Source organism: Channa argus, chromosome 13 (assembly GCF_033026475.1).
Source record: "Channa argus isolate prfri chromosome 13, Channa argus male v1.0, whole genome shotgun sequence".
NCBI classification, from domain to species: Eukaryota; Metazoa; Chordata; class Actinopteri; order Anabantiformes; family Channidae; genus Channa; species Channa argus.
The window spans coordinates 16,446,904-16,466,672 of NC_090209.1; the positions used below are offsets into that span (position 1 = coordinate 16,446,904).

Genomic DNA, 19,769 nt, shown 5'->3' on the forward strand with positions numbered 1-19,769 from the left:
CCGAAGTGACGGGAAGACAGTAGCGCGCCAATGACTTTTCTCGCGCCTGCGCATTGATCGTAAAGACTTCGCGCGTTTCGATCGGACCAGCCGCAAAATAACTTAAAAAAAGTATGTCCTCTCTTTGTGCGGAATTTGACAATACAGTAAGTAACATTGTAAGAATAATGAACTTGATGTGGGAAAGTCAAAAATGTTTAGTTAATCAGTGGCTGTAAAGTCATTGTCGAAATTTAAGCTAATGTTTAACCAGAAAACAATTATTGTTACGTCAGGTAATATTAGATTTTAGCATGTAGCTTTATCGTTAAGCTAACGTTACTTAACATTAACGTTAGCCACTGTTGTCAAGTTTTAGCTATGTATCTAAGTGTTTCGTAGGGTTTCAGGGTTTCGTAACGTTTTCGATAGTCGCTCTCACCGACCTAAAGTTAGTTAAAAAGCAAACGTTAACATACGGGAGTATATTAACTTCAATGTTTTGCTAGGAGTTCGACTGAGTGCCCTATTTGGCTTTCAGAGGTTTGTTGGCCTTTCGGTGTAACATGAAGTTTGCCTATGCTTGATAGGTGGAGGTTTGCCGTCTTTCTTTAAAATCACTTTGAAGACTGTTTTTACTTGGAAGAGAGAATGGCACCAGATCAGGACAGACAGGTGAATGAAAACCATCAGCAGCCTGACGTCAGTATTGTAATTGTCACTTAACAAAGCGTTTGTTAAACATTGGTGTTGAGCCATCTTGAATAGTACACTTTAAATGCCTTTCATGCACAGTTGGAACAGCTAATTGGTGATGTCTTAAAGAGTGGGGATGTCCAAGCATTGGAGGCATTTTTGCAAAGGGACATATCTGAAGGGACCACCATAAAATGTTCCCAGCAGTTTCTCGCCAAACTGGATCGATTTGTCAGCAGGGTAAGATGCAGCCACTACTCTAAATATTATGTTGTGATCCTCTGCTGTTTGTACGTTTCATAAAACCATGTTTATACTGATAATGTAGAGTTTGGAGCAAGGAGATTCTAAATCTGCCTGTTTGGGTTTCGATATCATCTGCAAATGTGGGAAACACCTGAAACTACCTGGAAATGGTCAAGGGCTCTCAGGCCTAATAGCTCAAGGCCTGATCAGAAAGATAAGTATAAATTAAATATTTGCTGGCACGCAGTCTGAATGAATGTGTTTAGTCAGTTGTTGAGTGAACCTGGTATTATGCACATAGAGCAGTGGTTTGAGAAATGCAGGCAGTTGTGGATCCAGTGTGGTCCACAGTGGGATGAGACCTTGTTCAACCTTTCGGAGGACTTTTTTGAGGCTTTAATGGTGAGCTATTATCTATCAATAAAATACACTTTGTATGAAAAATCTGTGTTCCTAATTTTTTGTTTTTTTTACTGTTACAGGTTGTTCATGAAGCATGCAAAGAGGGTACACTTAAACATTTCTTTCTAATGTGTATTCCATCCTCATGATATGTGTTTAAACGTCAGTTATTCTTAGGTTTCAAATGAAAATGAAAACAAACAAATGTATGCCCCTACATACATAGCTTAGACGCATTTATCAAACAAATTGTAATCTAAAAATCATAATATTACATAAATCCGTTTGAAAACTATTTTTTTACACATCACACATGTTATTTTGAACCCATTATCAACTTAGTAAGACAACTTCAATGTAACAACTTACAGAAGCTTCTAAGAACAACATTTCTACACTTGCTGTACATGATGAGACAATATAAGAAAATGCTTTGTATTTACAGTCCTGGTGTAACATGTTTTTTGCAGGAACATACAAAATTACAGAGTCCTTTTTGTATCCTGTTGGTCAGCTGGGAGTAGACCCCAGAATCTACATCCTGATCCAAAAAGAGGTTTGAATTAATTTTAATAACCTTTCTGGGGTAGTGGTAAAAACTGTGAGTCAGGAAATTAAATTGCTGAAAATGTTCTTACAGGCAATTCGTAAATTTAACCTAATTCTGGACAAAATCCCAGTGGAACTTAAAAAAGAGAGGAAGATCCTTACATCACAGGAGGCCTCAGATATCATGTATGTCATAGTAGTTTTGTCTTTGTAAGGATCAGTAACACTGTTCTTTATAATATCCAAACATTCTTGAATGTTAACTTGGCAACCATGTTTTACAGGATCAAGCTTGCTGGTCAAATAATGCAAGGTGGTGGTAAGTGTTTAATGAATAGTCACATTCTCTTTAACCTAGGACTATACATAAGCAAACAGAAACAAACATGAACCATACGCTCTGTTTGTGTTAGATTATGATTTGCAGACAGCTCTGATGGAGGCATTGTGCCGAATGGCTACTCCTGACCAGAGAAAGGAGCTAGCAGATCAGTGGTTCAGCATAGCGCATGTGGCCACCGCTTTTGCCAGGGTCCATGATTCAGAGTTTGAGACGGTATAATTTAACATAATAATTAATTTAGCATTTTGTTTTTCAAAGTTTTTATAGTATTTATTATAATAATATAATATCAGGTTATGTAGAATTTACACTGTGTGATTTCAGGATTGTCGCAAGTTTCTGAACTTGGTAAATGGCATGCAGGGAGACAGGAGAAGGTAAACAGACAGTATAATCAGTGCTTCCTAATATATGGTGTATGTGTTCATTTAGGTTGACATTTAAAAGTTAACACGCTTGACTTTTAAGGCATTTAAACTGGCTAAGAATAACTGCTTTTGTTTTTTCCTCAGTGCTGTCAATCACCCATAGAATAAACAGTTATATTAATGTGTTCCAAACTTCTTAGATATAATCTTTTTTATTAAATTGTCTCAATATAACAGATACTGTTTTTGGTAGGACAAAAGTAGGGAACAGGAACAGCTGATACAGTATGCATACAAATGATTTACTTTATCCCCCTGTACTGTAGGGTGTATTCCTACCCTTGTTTGGAGGTTTATCTGGACAAATATGAGGTATAAAAACACCTTTGCCTACTTGTTACCTTTAGCTATTACATGTAAAGTGGAAAAAGATTTATTACTTCCAAGTTTTAGTAGTAGAAGTGTTAAAAGTATTGTGACAATGTTGTCAGTTGCTGATGCCTGCTGATGAAAAGCTGGAGGAATTCTGGATTGACTTCAACCTTGGGAGCCACAGCATTTCCTTTTACTTCTCTTCAGCTGATGAGGAGACCCAGGTACTTCCAAAAATATTCAATGTATTAAATTTACAGTGCATAATTAACAATAGATGTAAATATGTCATAGTCTAATTTGGTTCCCTCTTTCATCTAGGAGGGCCAGTGGGAAACAATATGTATCAACGAGAATGAAGTTCAAAGCTATGCTGTTACAGGTAATCGCAGCACAGAAATTGATGCTAGTACTTCTGAGAGAAGACCACTAACCTTCAATAAGATAATAATCCCATTTAATTAGCATGTCACTGGCTTTGTGTAGCTTACATAGTAAGTATTTGCTTTTGAGTTTGCGTGAAGATGTGGGTAACTACAACCCCAAAGGGTTGTTAAGGCGATGTGTAAAACATAAACAAAAACAGAATGCAATGATTTGCATTCTGTGTTACATAAACAACATATCAGATGTTGAAACTGAAATATTTTACCATTTCATGGAAAATATTAGCTTATTTTGAATTTGATGGCAGCAACACATCTCAAAAAAGTTTAAACAGGGGGATATTTACCATTGTGCAGCATCCCTCTTCTTTTACCAACTGTCTGTAAGCATCTGGGAAGTGAGGAGACCAGTTGCTGGAGTTTAGTAGAGGAATGTTGTCCAACTCTTGTCTGATACAGGTTTCTAGCTGCTCAACAGTCGTGGGCCTTTTGTTGCTGGACTTTTAGTTTTATCATACACCAAATGTTTTACATTGGTGAAAGGTCTGGAGTGCATGCAGGCCAGTTCTGCAGCTGGACTCTTCTACTGTAAAGCCATGCTGTTGTGATGAATGCAGTATGTGGTTTAACATAGTCTTGTTGAGTCCACAGGACATGGCATTTATGGTTTCCCCCAAAAATTCAAATTTTGATTAATCTGACCACGGAACAGTTTTTCATTTTGCCTCAGACCATTTTAAATGAGCTTTGGCCCGAAGAACATGACGGCGTTTCGGGATCGTGTTCATACTGTATATGGCTTCTTCTTCTTTCATTTGTTTTTGCACAGCGAACTGTGTTCATAAACAGTGATTTGGACGTATTCCTGAGCCCATGCAGTTATGTCCAGTAGGGAATCGTGTCTGTTTTTAATACAGTCCCACCTGAAGTTTACGCATCTAGTTTTGACCTTCGGCCTTGTCCCTTGCACACAGAAATTCCTCCTGATTCTCTGAATCTTTTGATGATATTATATACTGTAGATGATGGGATCTTTAAAGTGTTCACAATTTTACATTGAGGAACATTTATTTCAAATTGTTCTTTTATTATTAGACAAAGTTTGTCACCAATTGGTGAGCCTCTGCCCAACTTTACATTCAAGAGGCTTTGCCTCTGAAATGGTTCTTTAATACCCAGTCATGTTACTGACCTGTTGCCAATTAACCTAATTAGTTGTAAAATGCCCTTTTTTTTATTTGAAGCAATTGCTTTTCCAGCTTTTTGTTGACCCTGTTCTTTTTTGAGATGTGTTGCTTCCATCAAATTCAAAATGAGGTAATAATTTTCATAAAATGGTAAAATATCTCATTTTCAACATCTGATATGTTGTTTATGTTCTACTGTGAGTAAAGTATGGGTTGAAGAGATTTCCAAATCATTGCATTTTGTTTTTATTTACGTTTTACACATCGTCCCACCTTTTTTGAATTGGATTTATAGTACGTTCTTTATCTCCAGAGGAGGGCAAGAGGAAAATTTTGCTGTTAAAGCTATCAGAGGTGGTTGTTGTCAGTGGAGTGGAAGGATCGAGTCTTACCATCCACTTCAGTTCCTCTTTGGACATCCTGCAAGCTGCCTGTAGTGTCTATGGACACAGCAAAAACAAAGTAGGCCCTGTCTCTCTTAATAGTTATTGATCAAAATAGTAAAATGTTTTCTTCTGACAATAAAGTACATGATAAAAAGGGCATTTATTTTGTCCCAATGTAAACAAGCCCTTACTGCTTGTAAAAATTGAAAACTACAGCATTTAGAGTGTCCGATTTACATAAACAAGTGTTTTTTCTGACAGGGTTTTTTAGGAAAGAAAAGCACATCTGTAGTGAAGACCACAGTAAAAATTATAATGGAAGACAACAGCTCACAGGTAAACAATGCTGGGATGAAAATAATATTGGCAGTTTAAATACAAAACTGGTGATGGTTGATGTGTGCACAAATTTGACTGACACTGTACAAGTCGGGTGTGAGGACTCTGATTTGTTTGTCAGAAAATAATGTGACAGTTACAGTATATTTAGTAAATTTTCAATTTTAAGTGAATTACATCGATTAGGCCTTTCTGTGTTTATCTTGTATGTTACTGTCCTTGCAGGTTGTTCCAGAGAGCCAGGTGTCCCTTGGTGAAACTGAGAAAAATAAAGCCTCATATCTTTTACCTACGCCATCTATGGAGGTAAAGGAGTTTGAAGATTAATGGTAATTAAATCAAAAAAGGATAGGTTACTATAGATGCAGTATTTGTAATCACTAATCATGCATTATGCTGGCAGTGGTTATGTGCAGCTGTTGGTTGGACTTCTACTTTGACAATGTAAATGTGACACTTAGATGACTATTTGAAATGCTAAACAAGCTGCATTTAAGGCCAGCAGGGGGCATAGAGGGCAAGGACATTAGCTAGATTAGTTTCAGACATTTTGCTGACAAGTATTTGCCCTTCCAAGAAATCATTGTGCAAGAAAGTGAATTGTAATTTGACTGCAGAATTTCTGTATTTTTATTCTGTAGCCAATACTGTGCCATTACTTTGTGAAAGGGATTACACATAAAATATGTTGTATGGGACCATTTTAGTTTCACATTTAAATTGACTGTTTAAAGATGTCATTTATTACACCTTTAGTCTGATGTTACATTCAGATGATGACCCCAGCCAAAATGAGGATTTCGGAGTCTGCCATGCTCATCAGCAACAGTGCAGGAGGAAATGTCCTTGGTACCACTTCTCTCTCTGCTGTTATGTCATCAGGTTGTTGAATACTACATTTTCAAGAATTGCTGTCACATAAGGTTTAGTATTATATTTATAAAATCATCAGTCCTAAAAAGTACAAAAAACTTCAAGTCGTATTTGATAGCATGTCTATTTCACATGTATCACGATTCTTGTCATATTCACATCAACAATAGCACAGATTATTCCAAGCAGTTGGTCTTGATGTCCGGAAGCATCTACATGACATCTTTTCTAACTTTTTTGTATTGTCTAAAACATGCAAATTTCCGTTTCAGACAATCCTGCCAGAGGTAAAGATAAGACATCTCTTGATACGTTTAACGCATATGATAGACAAGATGAATTTTACTTGGGAGAGCAAAGGGCAGCGACTAAGGTCTGCAGCCATGATACAACACCCAGCAGCAGAAAAGCAGGTGCCATGAAAGAGCAGGTATGATGCATAACTTCATATACTGCAAAAAAAACAAAAAAACAGGCAGAATAAGTGGTCAACATACTAAACACTGTATTAAGCTATGAATGGTCATTGAACAGAAGCCAAAAAATGTATGCAAAATCTTTACGTCTCTACAGGATGCAGCTCACAAAAAGACCCATAAAAACAAACACGAAAAGGTATAATCTCCACTGACTTATGAACACCAGTATTTCCAATTCTCTTCCTAGTACCTACATATGTTGTGTGATGTCAACCAGCCATCTCAGCAATAATTCAGATCCAGCTGTTTTATTCTGACATAAACTGATCAGCCACAACAATAAAAGAACCTTCCTGATATTGTGTAGCTCTAATTCTGCTGCCAAAACAGTTCTGAATTGTCTGGTATCTATCCCCAAGATGACATCAGCGTCACCTTTAAGTCCTATAAGTTGCAGGTGCCATTTTAGTGAAATAACCAATGGTATTCACTTCATCTGTCGGTGTTTTGAATGTTGTGGCTGTTCGGTGTAAAATGCCATCACAATTTTATGTGCTTTTCATTTATTTATGTGGAAGTTGTATTAACCAAGCTATAACATTCACTTGCATGTGTTACCTCTATTTGCTACACAGAACACACTGGTGGCCAAACCATTAGAAATGGTTCTGTCCAGGGAGGTAGAAGAAATGTCTCTCGGTATTGTATTGACTTTAGCTTTGCCCAGAATTACACCTGCACTGTTAATTTATAGTACCAGGAACCCACTACTCATATTTTTACTTTCAGACGATAGTTTTGTGCCTGACACCCAACCTAGAACGAGGATAAACATGTAAGAAATACACTGAACCACTACATGCAAATTTAAAACCGATAGAATACCTAATTCTTTGACTGGTAATAAATGTATTTGTGTTTATATTGTACTTTTTTATTTTTATTTTTATATTAAATAAAGTTGATATAATATTCATAGACTATCATATTATATTTAAAATGCAGCTCTTCTAACTGGAACAAAGTATCAGTTTCTGAAATGCTAATGATGCCCACACAGAAAATAAGTACTCTGCCAAGACCCGGTGAGCAAAGAATAATAATAATTCGTCTTTAATTTTTTAGGCATGACAAAATGTTTTGAATGTTTAAAGCTAGTAACACACATAAACTTAAAAGCAAAAATATAAAGATCTTATTAGACCTTTATTTTTATTTTTTTTTGATTTATTACATTTTTCTTTTAAGAGCCACATTTATGTTTGGCACCACTGCAACAGCGCCCAAGCTTGACACAAAGGTTGTCAGTTCCAGGCTCAGGCCCAGTCAGCCAAAAGCTTTCTCACACCAGACTCACCCAGCGACTACAGCAGGTCCTCAGTGAGAAAAGCCATAATTGTGCACCACAGGAGTCAGCTGCACCACAAAAAAAAAAAACTGATAGTAGGGGGGACTTTAAAGCCAGAAGCTCTGCAGGCCAGTGTGCTTCCACAGTGTGTACTCCCAAAGAGCAGCAGGCTCAAAGAAATGGAATGGCCAAAGAGAAGAGCAAATACCAGACACCGCTGGAAGAAAGTGTTGCTCCAAACAAATCTTCAGTCAAGCTCTCCACAACAAAAGCAAAGCAGGGGAAAATACCCGGTGTTGAGGCTGAAACCACTGAAGCCCTTTCAAGCAAAGAGAAGGTACAGTTTGAAATGAGTATGTAATCTGTACACTTTAAGGAGTCTAGTCTCCTTTGTAAGCAGGACATTTTTGTCAGCAAAAGTGGACAACATATGACTGTATTTTACATGATGAAAACAAGACTAGAACCCATACAGGGATCTTTGAACTATTTTATTTCCCTTCAATTTATAAAGATAGATGAATCAGCATGAAGTTTTTGGAACCTCAGATTTTAGCAACTGATAGTTATCTCCACCACTTAAAGAAAAGTATATCTTGTCATCAGTACTGGTCGATTTAAAGGCTTGATCCATTGCACGACTGTCAACATCATGCATTAATGAAACTGTTTCTATAATCTATGTTACCAGTTTGTGAACAAAATTGGTTTGTACCAACTTTAATCTACAGTAAAGAATTGGCAAGATGGTCAGTTGGTCAAATTCTGTGTTGCTTTTTAAGAGATAACAGTAAGTCCCGGGATCAATGTTTCCAGTCAAACATCAATAGTTTCCAAGAGATGTTACCTAACTATTTGACTTCTTCTGTCAGGCCAGTGCCTAGTATTTTTACCCCAAAATACTATGCACTGGCACTGTTCTTCAGTCCAGCATCTGAAGAACAGAGGGACAAGAAAACTGTGTGTGAACAATTTAATATAGTTTCTACTCAAATACAGTACACAGTCAAGATTAAAATGGTTTAAGGATATACATTTTAAAAAATGCAAGAAAAACCTTGATTAAAATAAATAACAAAACTGAATATACATTTTCATCTTAAACTAAATACAAATAGGGTCCCAAAATTAACACTGATTCTAAGTCTTTTAGTGTTGTATTTTGTGATTCTCACACCTTCTGCTGTTTCTCTTCAGAGAGATGCAGAGGCTGCAGGAAGCATGGTGAAGCTCATCTCTAGCCATTATAGGTTTAACACCCGATCCAAAGGAAAAGAGATTACACAAGACTTTGCTCAGAACTCTGTTCCTTGTCAAATAAATAGGTATAAACATTGGTGGTTGTCGGGGTAAATAGTCTTTTAATTAACAAGTCTCATGTCTTGCATAAGTTCTTTATGAGCATTTGTGTTTTTGTTATAGGCCAAGCCTTAATATCAGCTGGATTTCAGTAAGTTATCCTTTTTTAATGTATGGTGTACAGTAAGTTTAAGTTACTTTTCTTTGGCTTGATTTACTAAAGATGATCTTTATATGTTTTAGAAAGATTTATCTGGAGCTGTAAACAAATCCCACAGTAGAACAGCAACAAATTCCACAAGACAAGGGTAATAGCATTTTGTTAAGATACTTGAACATGCATTAGGATACTTGGCTTTTTGTGCATTTTTTAATGTATGTAATGGCTTTTTTGTGGAGCAGAGAGGATATTTTTGCTTTTAACACTGATGCACCATTGAGTATTGGGGTAAATATAATTTTTTTTTCTTAACAAAAAAACTGTATTATACATGACTACCTCATGTGCAACTTTAGTGTTTAATGTTCCTTTTATTTCCCTTTAGGCGAAGGATAAATCCTTTGTTAACACTTCGGCCATATTGAGCAGGTACATTAGATGTGACATTTAAGATTTTAAAATAGTAATATTCACTAGAGATTTTGTAATCAAATTTGTCTAATTTCATACCCCCTTATTGTTTGACAGTGACAACCATGACTCCTTGGTACTTCACAGCACAAATAAGAAAGGACAACCTGTGGCAAAAGTACAATGTGATTGTACTGTAGTGTTTTTTTATAAGTTGTGAAAGTTGTAGCCAGTGGAGCCACTTTTGTTTTTAGGATGTTAAGACTTATCATTTGTTACTAGAGCTAAAATAATACTGCACTCACGATTTAATTTAAAAAAGTACCAGGTTTTAGCCAATAAAGCATCTCACTTTCTCGTCTCTTGTTCTTTCTTTCTCCTCCTACCTGTGTAGCAGAAGAAGCAATATGTAAAGAAGCATCTGTTCAGTGATACAGACACAGACTGTGCCATGACAGAGGTCAGCTGGCTGAGAGAGTCGAGCAGAAAACCGAGACCCAAAGTTAACATATACTCTAGGCAGGCAGCCGCCAAGCCTAAAGCTGCAACACCTCATACTTCATGTAAGGCATTACAGCAGGCATTAGTATTTGTATATTAATATTTGTATAAACCTGTTTTGCTTTCTCACATTGCAGATGACTCCCCAGGATTACACTCAACTTCTCCAAAACCTGTGAAGGACAGTACCAAACCCAAAAAGGTGAGGCCAGTATTGTTAGTTTATAAATTTGATGGCAAATTCTGGGACACATTTCTCCCCAGGGATGTGTCCTCTCCCTTCTGCTTTTTCCCCCTACACAAACGACTGCACCCACAGTCACTCGACTGTCTAGCTTCTAAAGTTTGCAAACAACAACTGTTTTCAGCGTTAACTGAGACGGTGAAAACTCTGCATACCAATGGGAGGTTGATTGGCTGCTGCTGTGGTCCATTAAAAACAACCTGCAGGTGGACGTGGTCATGACTGTAACATACGTACATACACCCTCACCCTCACCCTCCTCTAACCATGTCTACCAGCCCTGTGTCAACCTTCAAGTTCTTGGGAAAGAATCAGTGGTATGCACTTGCCTATTCTTCAGGACTTGTACACACCTGGAGCCAGGAATTGGACTAAGAAAATCACCACTGTCCCCTCTCACCCTGGACACAACCTCTTCTATCTTCTCCTCTCTAGCAGGCACTAGACTACATTGTGTATTATACTGCATGTTGGTTTGACTTCGTGTCATTCTTATGTTTTCTGTAATTGTCATTCCTTCTTTATATGTTTCATATTGAACATGTCCTGAGAGCCACCAATGACCAGAAGCAAATTCCTTATATGTGTTGGTGTACTTGGCCCATAAAATGGAATATGATTATGAAAATGTTTTAAAGTCTGTAGTGCACTATCCCAGTTGACCACAGTGTGTCATTGTTGTTTTATTAGAAGATGCCTGGTGTGGAGCAGCCAAAAGAGAAGGTGAAACCAGCAGCAGTATCCAGCAGATTACATGCAGCAGGCACAAGGCCCAAGAGGGCTGCAGCCATTTCTACCAAGAGCTACAGGGAGCCAAATACCGATAGCAGTCAGTCAGAATCAGAGAAGCCTCCTGTTCCTAAGGCAAATGGCTTCCCTACTTATTATTGTGTGTACATTTTTTTTTTCAACACATCTGAACCTATTTCATTAATATTTTATATGCACAGGCCTACAGCGATAGGTTTGTTAATTAAGTAACAAATCTAGCAATGGAGCATGGTATTACAAAGCATCCAACAATTCTTATTTATTTTTCGTCCATTCGGCTTATCCCATGAGTTCAGGTCGCCACAGCGGATCATTGTCTGCCTGTTGATTTGGCACAGTTTTTACACCGGATGCCTTTCATGACACAACCCTCCCCAATTTCTACTGGGTTTGGACTGGCACTGCATAGCTGAGGATGGGAATGGGCTGTTTGGGGTTCAGTGTCTTGCCCACAGACATTTCGACATATAGCCGGGACCGAGGATCGATGCCTTACTGAGCTATAGCTGCCCCCACAAAGCATCTAACAATAATTCACCAAAAAAGAAAAAAGACAACAGAGCTTTTTGATGCTATCTGCAAATTCTGCAGATAGCATCACATGTTGGTTTCAGAGCTAATGTTGTTTTGCACTAATGTTTTTTTAAACTGACTGAAATTGACACACAAACAAGCTACAAGACAACTTTCACAACTGTAAAGCACGATGACAGTGTCTTAGTTTTACCATACTTACACCACAAATTCTGTTGGTTGCTAATAATGTTGATTAAATGGATTGAAACTGAGGGAATCATTTTACCGTCTGGTTATCAAGAAAATTAAATTGTGGATGAAAATCTAAAGACAGCATATCAAAAGGTAGAAACTAAGAAATTATGTTCTTAGAAAAATATGTGCTTGTTTTGGCTTTGATGCCATGTTTACTACAGTGTTGCTTTACATATTCTTTTAACAACATTCATCAAGTGTTTGGGAACTGAGGAGACCAGTTGTTCTAGTTTTGAAAGCAGTTTATTTCTCGTTCTTGCTTGATGTGTGATTTTAGCCACTCAACCATTTGCGGCTCATATTTTCTACTTTATTTTCCACCTAATATCTTAAGTTGGCGCGAAGTGCAGACAAGCCAGTGCTGTGTAATGCAGAATGTGGTTTGGCATTTTGTTACAGAAATAAGCATAGCCTTACATGAAAACTTGTACATATTGATTAGCACTAATGGTAAGTTAAACATGGTACGTGCAGTTTCAACATTTGGTACTGTTCGTTTAAATACAGGGTTTAAATGTCTTTCAAATTATTGCGTTATGTTTTGATTTTAATCTTATACAAATCCAACCTTTTTAGAAACTTGAATATTAATGCCCTAATTGTAATAGTAATAATAGTACATTTATTGCAACAATATCTCATTCTTTTTTTCTCCTCTTCTAATTTTAACAGAACAGTTTTATAGGCCAGGAAAGGAAAAGTCAGAAGACCCATTCTGGGGTTTCAGATGTAAAGAGGAGAAAAAATGCCTCTAAGAAATCTACAGATACCTACAGGAGAGTAGACGGCAACAACCAGTCAGATCTTAAACAGACATGTGATTTCAAGGTAGGGGTCCAGCTGTATGTTTAGGCCCATCCCGGTTGACTCTGGAAAGGGTTAGGCTACATAAATAAAGCTGGTCTTGAATCAAAGTTTATTGTCATGATTGACAACTTAGAGTTATTTTTGGACATAATAAACTGATAGTTCTAGTAGAATGCGTAAAAAACTTGTGGTTCTGTTTTGGCAAATATGATTATTATTATAATTATTTTAAATTGCAAATTAAATTCCTACAAATGCTTAAAATTAGCATGGCAAAAAAATTGTCATTCTTTGAGCTGTGGAGTTTCTACTTAATGATCCTGATATATCACGGAAGCACTTTGTTTTTCTGCAGCAAAGGCCTGGGAATGTTCTTAAAAAAACGTTGAAGTCAAAAGCTGTCATCCCAGCTCAAAAGCCAGTTAATGCATTGATGGATTCCTGGGTTGCCAACCACGCTTCTATCTGTTCGACTTTTTGCATCGAGAGGATGAGATGTAAGTCCAAACCATTCACCATAATCAGATGTACATAGCAATTACTTGTCTTGTTTTACATAAGATAATCTACACGCAGTAGTGGCTTACTTTTCGTACAGTATTATGTAATGTGCTTTCCACTACAGATACTTTATAGTACCCCCTCAGTAAACTAGACCTGTCATACAGATGTTTAGATGCAAAGCAGTGGAACTTTTCTCTGCAGCGTTTTCACATCTGTATTTGCCATTCTCTTACCTTGCCTGGAATCTTGACGGACATGATACAGTACCTAAAAAGAAATACTAGACACCTTGTACTAGGCACAAGTCACATGTCACATTCAATCTAAATGACTATTACGCTTTATGGGATGTCATTTGTTTTGTTAATTCCATCACAATAGCCACTTGTATTAAGTAAAAGCCCTTTTGATATTTTAACCTATAAAATAGTTTCCCATTATTGACAAACCTTTCTTTTTATTGGGTTCTGTATAGAGTAGTGCATCAGAATTAGATAATGTTTGCTTTTAACTTACAGTGTAGCAACATTATATGTTCATGTAATCCTTTCATCTCAGTCATTTTCTCTTGTGGCAAATGAAAAAAAGCATTCTTATAAAAAAATATAAATATAAATATAAATTTTTCAAATGCAGAAGAGGAATTAAATTTGTTAAACCTAAATTGGATATGTGCACAAGAGAATTTTGTTTACCCAGAATCCATATTATGTAAAGCTTTGTGTCAGGGATTAGATATTTAGTGTTAAACGTGTAAAACACAATCTTAATTTGTGCAAAATGTTTTATAGTCTTTGTAAATCTTACATAAATGACCTGGTTGCCCCCAAACTTAACTGTAAATTGATATGAAGAAAAAGCATGTATGTACTGACCTTCTAAGGCCAGCTGCCTGAACATCTGTGCTTATTTTGAACCCTCACAGCTGCCGACAGGTCAGCCCCAACCTTGGATTTGACCTGCTCCCCTCTCCTCACCCCGCGGGGATCCCCACTCCCTACCTCCCCTGATCCTGCATGCCAAGACACCCCTTTGCCAATCCTACTGCTACCCAAACCTCCTGCACTCAGCAGTAAAGAAAATTTAAAGCCCTCCTCTTTCTACAGTGCACAAAAGAAACTCAGAACATCCAAGACTCAATCCATTCAGTCTGTCCACGCTCTTCATTCACTAGGAAGTCAAATCCCTGCACCTGACTTTTCCATTGGACCTAGTGCAGCAGAGGTAAAACATTCTTGTAAATCCTATGTCAGGGTTAGAATCACATTCACGAGTGTCAATGTAGCACATACCATAAGCTACTTTTCTCTGATGATACATTGCATATCTGGTTAGTGTTTTATATATGATGTTAGGGCTGTTGGTAGGGAGTTTCCTGGTGTTTAACATGTCTGAGGGAATCAAACACCTTTATGCTCCACAAAGTTCACTGACTTTACTCACAAGTCATTTGAAAATCACTGGAATGGTATGAATAGAAGCCTTCATAAACAGTGACCTGTAATTTAAAGGAGCACATCTGTGACCTGAGCCTTGTTGGTGGAAATTCCTAGATGAGCTTAGAGTATGTGGGTGGAGGAAGTTAAGAAGTAACGCTTGCCTCCCTCAAGAACTGTGTGAGACTTGAGGTTTATTTTTTATGCAAGCTTTGAATCTCAAACTGCTCCATTTTCAGCTGCCAACAGTTGTTAGTAACATTAGATGACTGAGATCATACCATCACTTACTGAGTAGTTAATCTGTGAAAGCATTAAGCTTTCTCAACTTTGCCTGCTAAATACATTATATTAAAATGCAGAAAGCGTTGGAATTACACTTAATCTTCTGAAAGCATTAACACGACTGAAATGACCTACAGTATTAATCACTTCATCTGTGTCTCTGAATGCATTGTGGAAAATAATTTTACTGTCACTTATCCATTACAAAAACAACCATAAGATAACTGCAAATTGAGCTGGAATTTTCTTCTTGTTCATCATTTTCTGTCTGTGTTTCTCAATAAAGCCATTTCAGCAGTGTCTCTCCCCAGCAGCCCAGTCTCCTTTGTCCCTGTCCACTCAGCCCCTGTTGACATCCACACTTCTTGAGCTAGACAAGCCATCCATGCCGTCTCCTCAGTTACCATTCCCTGAAGACGCTGCCAATGATGGAAGCCATTGTGGCTTTAGCAAAGCTTCCACAGTATTGCAGGATTCCCTGAGTCAATCATCCACTAAGTCATCAGGACTCATGAAAAGAATTAAGTACAGTCCTACTGCTGCCCGGGCAATTTCTTATAAAACAGAGGTATGGAGGGCTTTGCTTCACACATGTATTATTACTGGATGGATAGATACAATATCTGAAAGAACACTAATTAGTTTCTAAGTCATAACTAATGCTTTTCTGTTCATTCTGGCAGAAAACCTCTTCTTCAGACAGTGAACTGAAGCCTGAACAGTTTCATGAGTCAGGTAAAAGACCTTTTGCATAATTATGGCCACAGATTTCCTCCATCTGGACTCTGCAAAATGTTATAGATTAAGTCCCATATAATGGGCAACATATTTATTATATTCTGCTTCTTGTGGAACCAGGGCCCAGTCGCAAGCGCTACGTTTCTTTGTCCAGTAATTCTGAGGGAGATGAAAAGGAAGAGAAGATGAAAAGCAAGATGAGAAGGCAACGTGTTCCTCGGATGAAGCCAAGGAAGTTATTTAAATCCTGTAATATATTATTTGCATTTAAAAGTTTGTTCTAAATTCAGTCAGGAATAACATCTAGAAATCAAGTCACTTACAGAAAAAAGCACAATATACATCTAAACATCCATGAATCACATGGGATTATGTGTTAATTTTCAGCAATATGGAGACCATGCCATGCCTCTTTTTTAACTATCCCTTCCGTAGCAACACTTACCTGCATCAGGTGTGTTCAGTTAGTTAAAACCTGGAGATACCATAGATACTGTAATGGTGGACAAAGGCAGTACAAAGTGTTTTTGGTGTCTTCCAGCTTCTGATTGACTGATATGAGTAGTTAAATGCATTGTTAGTAAGAAAAGATTAACATTTTTCATTGTTTTACGTTTAATAGTGACTCCCATGTGGGATAGTGCACATGTTACAGGTAGCCAGGCCTCATGGTTATGTCCAGAGCTGGGGTGAACAAAGCTTAGAAAAAGAGGAAAGGATAGAACTCCTAAAGTTACCAAGAATGGAGTATCAGAAATCTATCCAAATAGCAAGAATAACACTGTAAAAGACACAACCCACGGACAGGTTCACTTTCCCTGGCATTTACTAGAGATCGCACTCACGTGTCACGTGATTTGGCAAAGGAGCAGATCTAGTTATCTGGAGATGGTCATGTTTTCTTAGAAGGTAAAGGATAACTTAAATGAGAGATACGTTTTTAGTTTTTGAAGAAAACATCATTTTAATGCTTTTTTTTTTTTAGTTGTCTACTCAGAATTGAACTGTCTGAAGTTGTTTTTCTTAACTTATCAGTGGATCTATTTGTTATCCTCAGTTACTGAGATGTCTGCTAAAGGTGCATTGGATCAGATTGTTTCTCCTGCCAAGACTGTGAACACCAGTCACTCAGAGGAGGATGTAGGAGATGGAGAAATGGAAATGGATGAGGATTTCGAGTTCTCTGAAATTGCCGTAAACCCAACTAACATTTGCCAGAAATTCAGCTCTGAGCTAAAGAAGAAGTTCCAGGTTGAACACATTTCAGTCAGTTGAGCAATAAAATACTTAGCAGTTTCTGCAATGTGTATGACACAGTATATAATGTACAGTAGTCCTTCTTTTTTCAATAGTTTTTAAAAAGGCTACTGAAAATAATGAGTGTTTAGAGTGTTGGTGGTATTGTGCGTTTGAAAACAATAGAAAGAAAAGCTGAAAATATTTTTTGCCTTAATATTTTCTTACAATTTGTCTTAAAACCTTCATGCCTCTTTTGTTTTTATTAAAATCCTGAGCTACTTAAATGTACATGATGGTCTTCCTGAACCACTGTGTATAAAATGTGTTTGTATTCAGAACCGTAACAAGATGATGGAGATTTACAACAAGCAGTCTTTGAAGACTGTCCAGCAACATATTTCCTCCCTCAGCATGCATGTGACAAAAAACAGGTTAGTTAGTATGAAATTACTGTAGTTTATAAGCCAGGGCTGTGAAAATTGCTATGAATAGTTTAACGCATTAAAAATAGTGCTTGAAAAATTACATCATCCATAAAAGAGAGCTACTGTGTTTTTTGATACAGTGTCAATGTAAATGAGGAATAGAACCTATAGTTTCCAATGGGTCTAAAATATCGACTTATAACTTCATAGTAGATGTCCTAATGATTGTAGTAGGTCCTAAAGATTGGACCTAACGCAAAACTAGTGAAAAAGTAACCAAAACCCAATGTGCAAATAAAATATTTTTTTTCCATTGAGAAAATGCTTTTTCTTAATTTTTCTTAACACTTAATTTAATTGCTCGTTACCCACCAGTATATATTTTTTAATTACACTGTTTACGGTCAGCTACAGCCTTCCTACAAACTTAAAGAAAGACACTGTTTTTGTTTATATTTTATTTTAAATTTCCTCTTCACTGTTTAATACTGTCTGTACAGGGCTAAGACGCTCGAGCAGATTAAGAAGGTCCTTTTGGAAGAGCTCCACAAATTGGAGCAGGATGACACTGTGTTGAAAAACATGGAGAAAGACTTGAGTGTAGGTTGCTCTGTCTCTGCACCTCTTGCTTCCTTTTTCTCACCCTCTTACACATAGGCACAATTGACAATTACTAAATAATATGTGTTGTTGGTGTTAATTGACCCTTGTCTAATCAGAGTGTGAGTGTGTTTTGTTTTTTCCAAAGATTTACTGTAAAAAACAGACCATGGCTTTCCATTTACACCAAGAGAAAAACACCAAGAGGTAAAACTTAGGAACAAGTGTGCACTTGTGTGAACACTTAGCACCATCTTGTTAGTTTGACACTGTTTTCCTGCCCCACTCTAATCAATGCATTTACCACAGGCTAAAACCCAAATGCTATTTAAATAAAACACTGGTCCTTATTCTGTGGAACATGGATTAAAAGCTTGACTGCAAAAAAAATTCCTCAGGGTTATCATTATAAGCCACATCTGCACCATAGAGCTCAAGCTATTTTTTGACTAGTTATTTTTGGCATGACTAAATTGAGTTCACAGTTTTCACAAGCTTTCTCTTACTAATATCCACTACAGCCCAGACTGCAAAGGGCTGTTATGGTTTGTATACCCAGTGAAAGAGCTGGGTAATGGGTAAGATGATCGTAATGGCTTTTAAAAATGAATGGATAGCCATAAAAGTACTTGATATCAATATAAACCACCAAATTCCTCAAAATGTCTCTTTATGCTTTCATTAACATATGAGCCAAGCAGAATTCACAGGAATGAAACCTAATCAATAATTACTTTGTCATGTGTTCTTCACTCTGAATATTTTTGAGTTGACCAAATTCTGCCTCTCTATTTTCTCCCACCATTATCTGCTCCTGATAATTCTTATAATATTACGGTCTCCTTCCCTCCAGAAATGAGACTTTGAAAAAGGCCCTCCAGAGTAATGTGTTCCCCAGCTTGGAGTATGAGCAGGAAATATTTACATCCCAGGTATAACCCATAAACCTTAACTTACATTTAACATCTTCTAACATCTTCATTGTACTTCATTGTGTTGCTCAGGAATTATAAATCACAAGGTTTTGTTTTGTTTTTTTATTACACAAGTTACACAAGAAGTTGTAAATTCACTCTCGGGAGGATATTCATTTCCTAATTGATTTTCATTTTTGAATAGAACTTGTCACTTATACGTCCCAACCTGCCTGTCCAATATGTTTTTGCTATGTGGCCTTTAGAGCATTTTGCTTATTTCATTATCTCATTTGTCAGCTTGCTTGTCATCTTCTGTGTTACCACTGCTCAAACACTGCTGCTCTGTCTACTGTTTTCAGATGTGCCTGATAAGAAAAGACATGAAGTCAGTTCAGGACAGACTACTCTGTGATATGGTAAGTCAGTGCTACACAAGTTGGATGGATTAGACTTGAATCATTACAGTGGATTTCTCTTTCTTTTCCTTTTATGTCCTTCACTTCGTCAGCAAAAATTCTTCATTTAAAGTCTGTACTTCACATATACAGTACATGTAGTGATGAGTGAATTTGTGACTTGCATTGTACTAAGTTTTGAATGAAACCTGTCTTTCCTGAATGTTTCTACCTTTTGTAGCAAGAGGGGGAGATCCAGAGTGTGAAGAGAGGTCTGCATGCTTTATTTTTCCCTGATAGAGCCAGGTTTTGAGTTGAAGTCCTGCTAAAGGTGTTTACACTGTACAAACAACCTTATGCATTTCACCACATG

At 37.1% G+C, this 19,769-nt stretch overlaps 1 protein-coding gene across 1 annotated transcript; it reads left to right on the forward strand.

The window, feature by feature from the left end:
* Positions 1-352: 352 nt before the first annotated feature.
* Positions 353-19,712, forward strand: sycp2 (synaptonemal complex protein 2). The gene is made up of 46 exons (XM_067526298.1): positions 353-654; positions 775-915; positions 1,004-1,139; positions 1,223-1,323; positions 1,404-1,428; positions 1,794-1,879; positions 1,964-2,058; positions 2,157-2,191; positions 2,286-2,428; positions 2,540-2,592; positions 2,910-2,955; positions 3,075-3,179; positions 3,277-3,337; positions 4,842-4,990; positions 5,176-5,250; positions 5,479-5,559; positions 6,027-6,135; positions 6,399-6,561; positions 6,684-6,741; positions 7,181-7,244; positions 7,335-7,380; positions 7,551-7,630; positions 7,794-8,230; positions 9,091-9,218; positions 9,316-9,343; positions 9,436-9,500; positions 9,595-9,640; positions 9,738-9,781; positions 9,881-9,941; positions 10,161-10,326; positions 10,402-10,466; positions 11,199-11,472; positions 12,493-12,500; positions 12,723-12,878; positions 13,213-13,354; positions 14,287-14,585; positions 15,369-15,650; positions 15,766-15,817; positions 15,941-16,069; positions 16,878-17,071; positions 17,396-17,490; positions 17,985-18,084; positions 18,233-18,291; positions 18,938-19,016; positions 19,361-19,417; positions 19,638-19,712. The coding sequence occupies exons 1-46, from the start codon at positions 631-633 to the stop codon at positions 19,707-19,709; spliced, it is 4,914 nt and encodes a 1,637-aa protein (XP_067382399.1). The 5' UTR covers positions 353-630; the 3' UTR covers positions 19,710-19,712.
* Positions 19,713-19,769: the final 57 nt, after the last annotated feature.

Bases quoted from the DNA above. Each gene is read 5' to 3' on its own strand.
- sycp2 (XM_067526298.1), top strand. From the start codon at position 631: ATGGCACCAGATCAGGACAGACAG. The intron at 6,562-6,683 runs ATGCATAACTTC...TGTATGCAAAAT, and splicing joins GCCATGAAAGAGCAGGTATG to CTTTACGTCTCTACAGGATG. The intron at 9,782-9,880 runs GTACATTAGATG...ATTGTTTGACAG, and splicing joins ACTTCGGCCATATTGAGCAG to TGACAACCATGACTCCTTGG.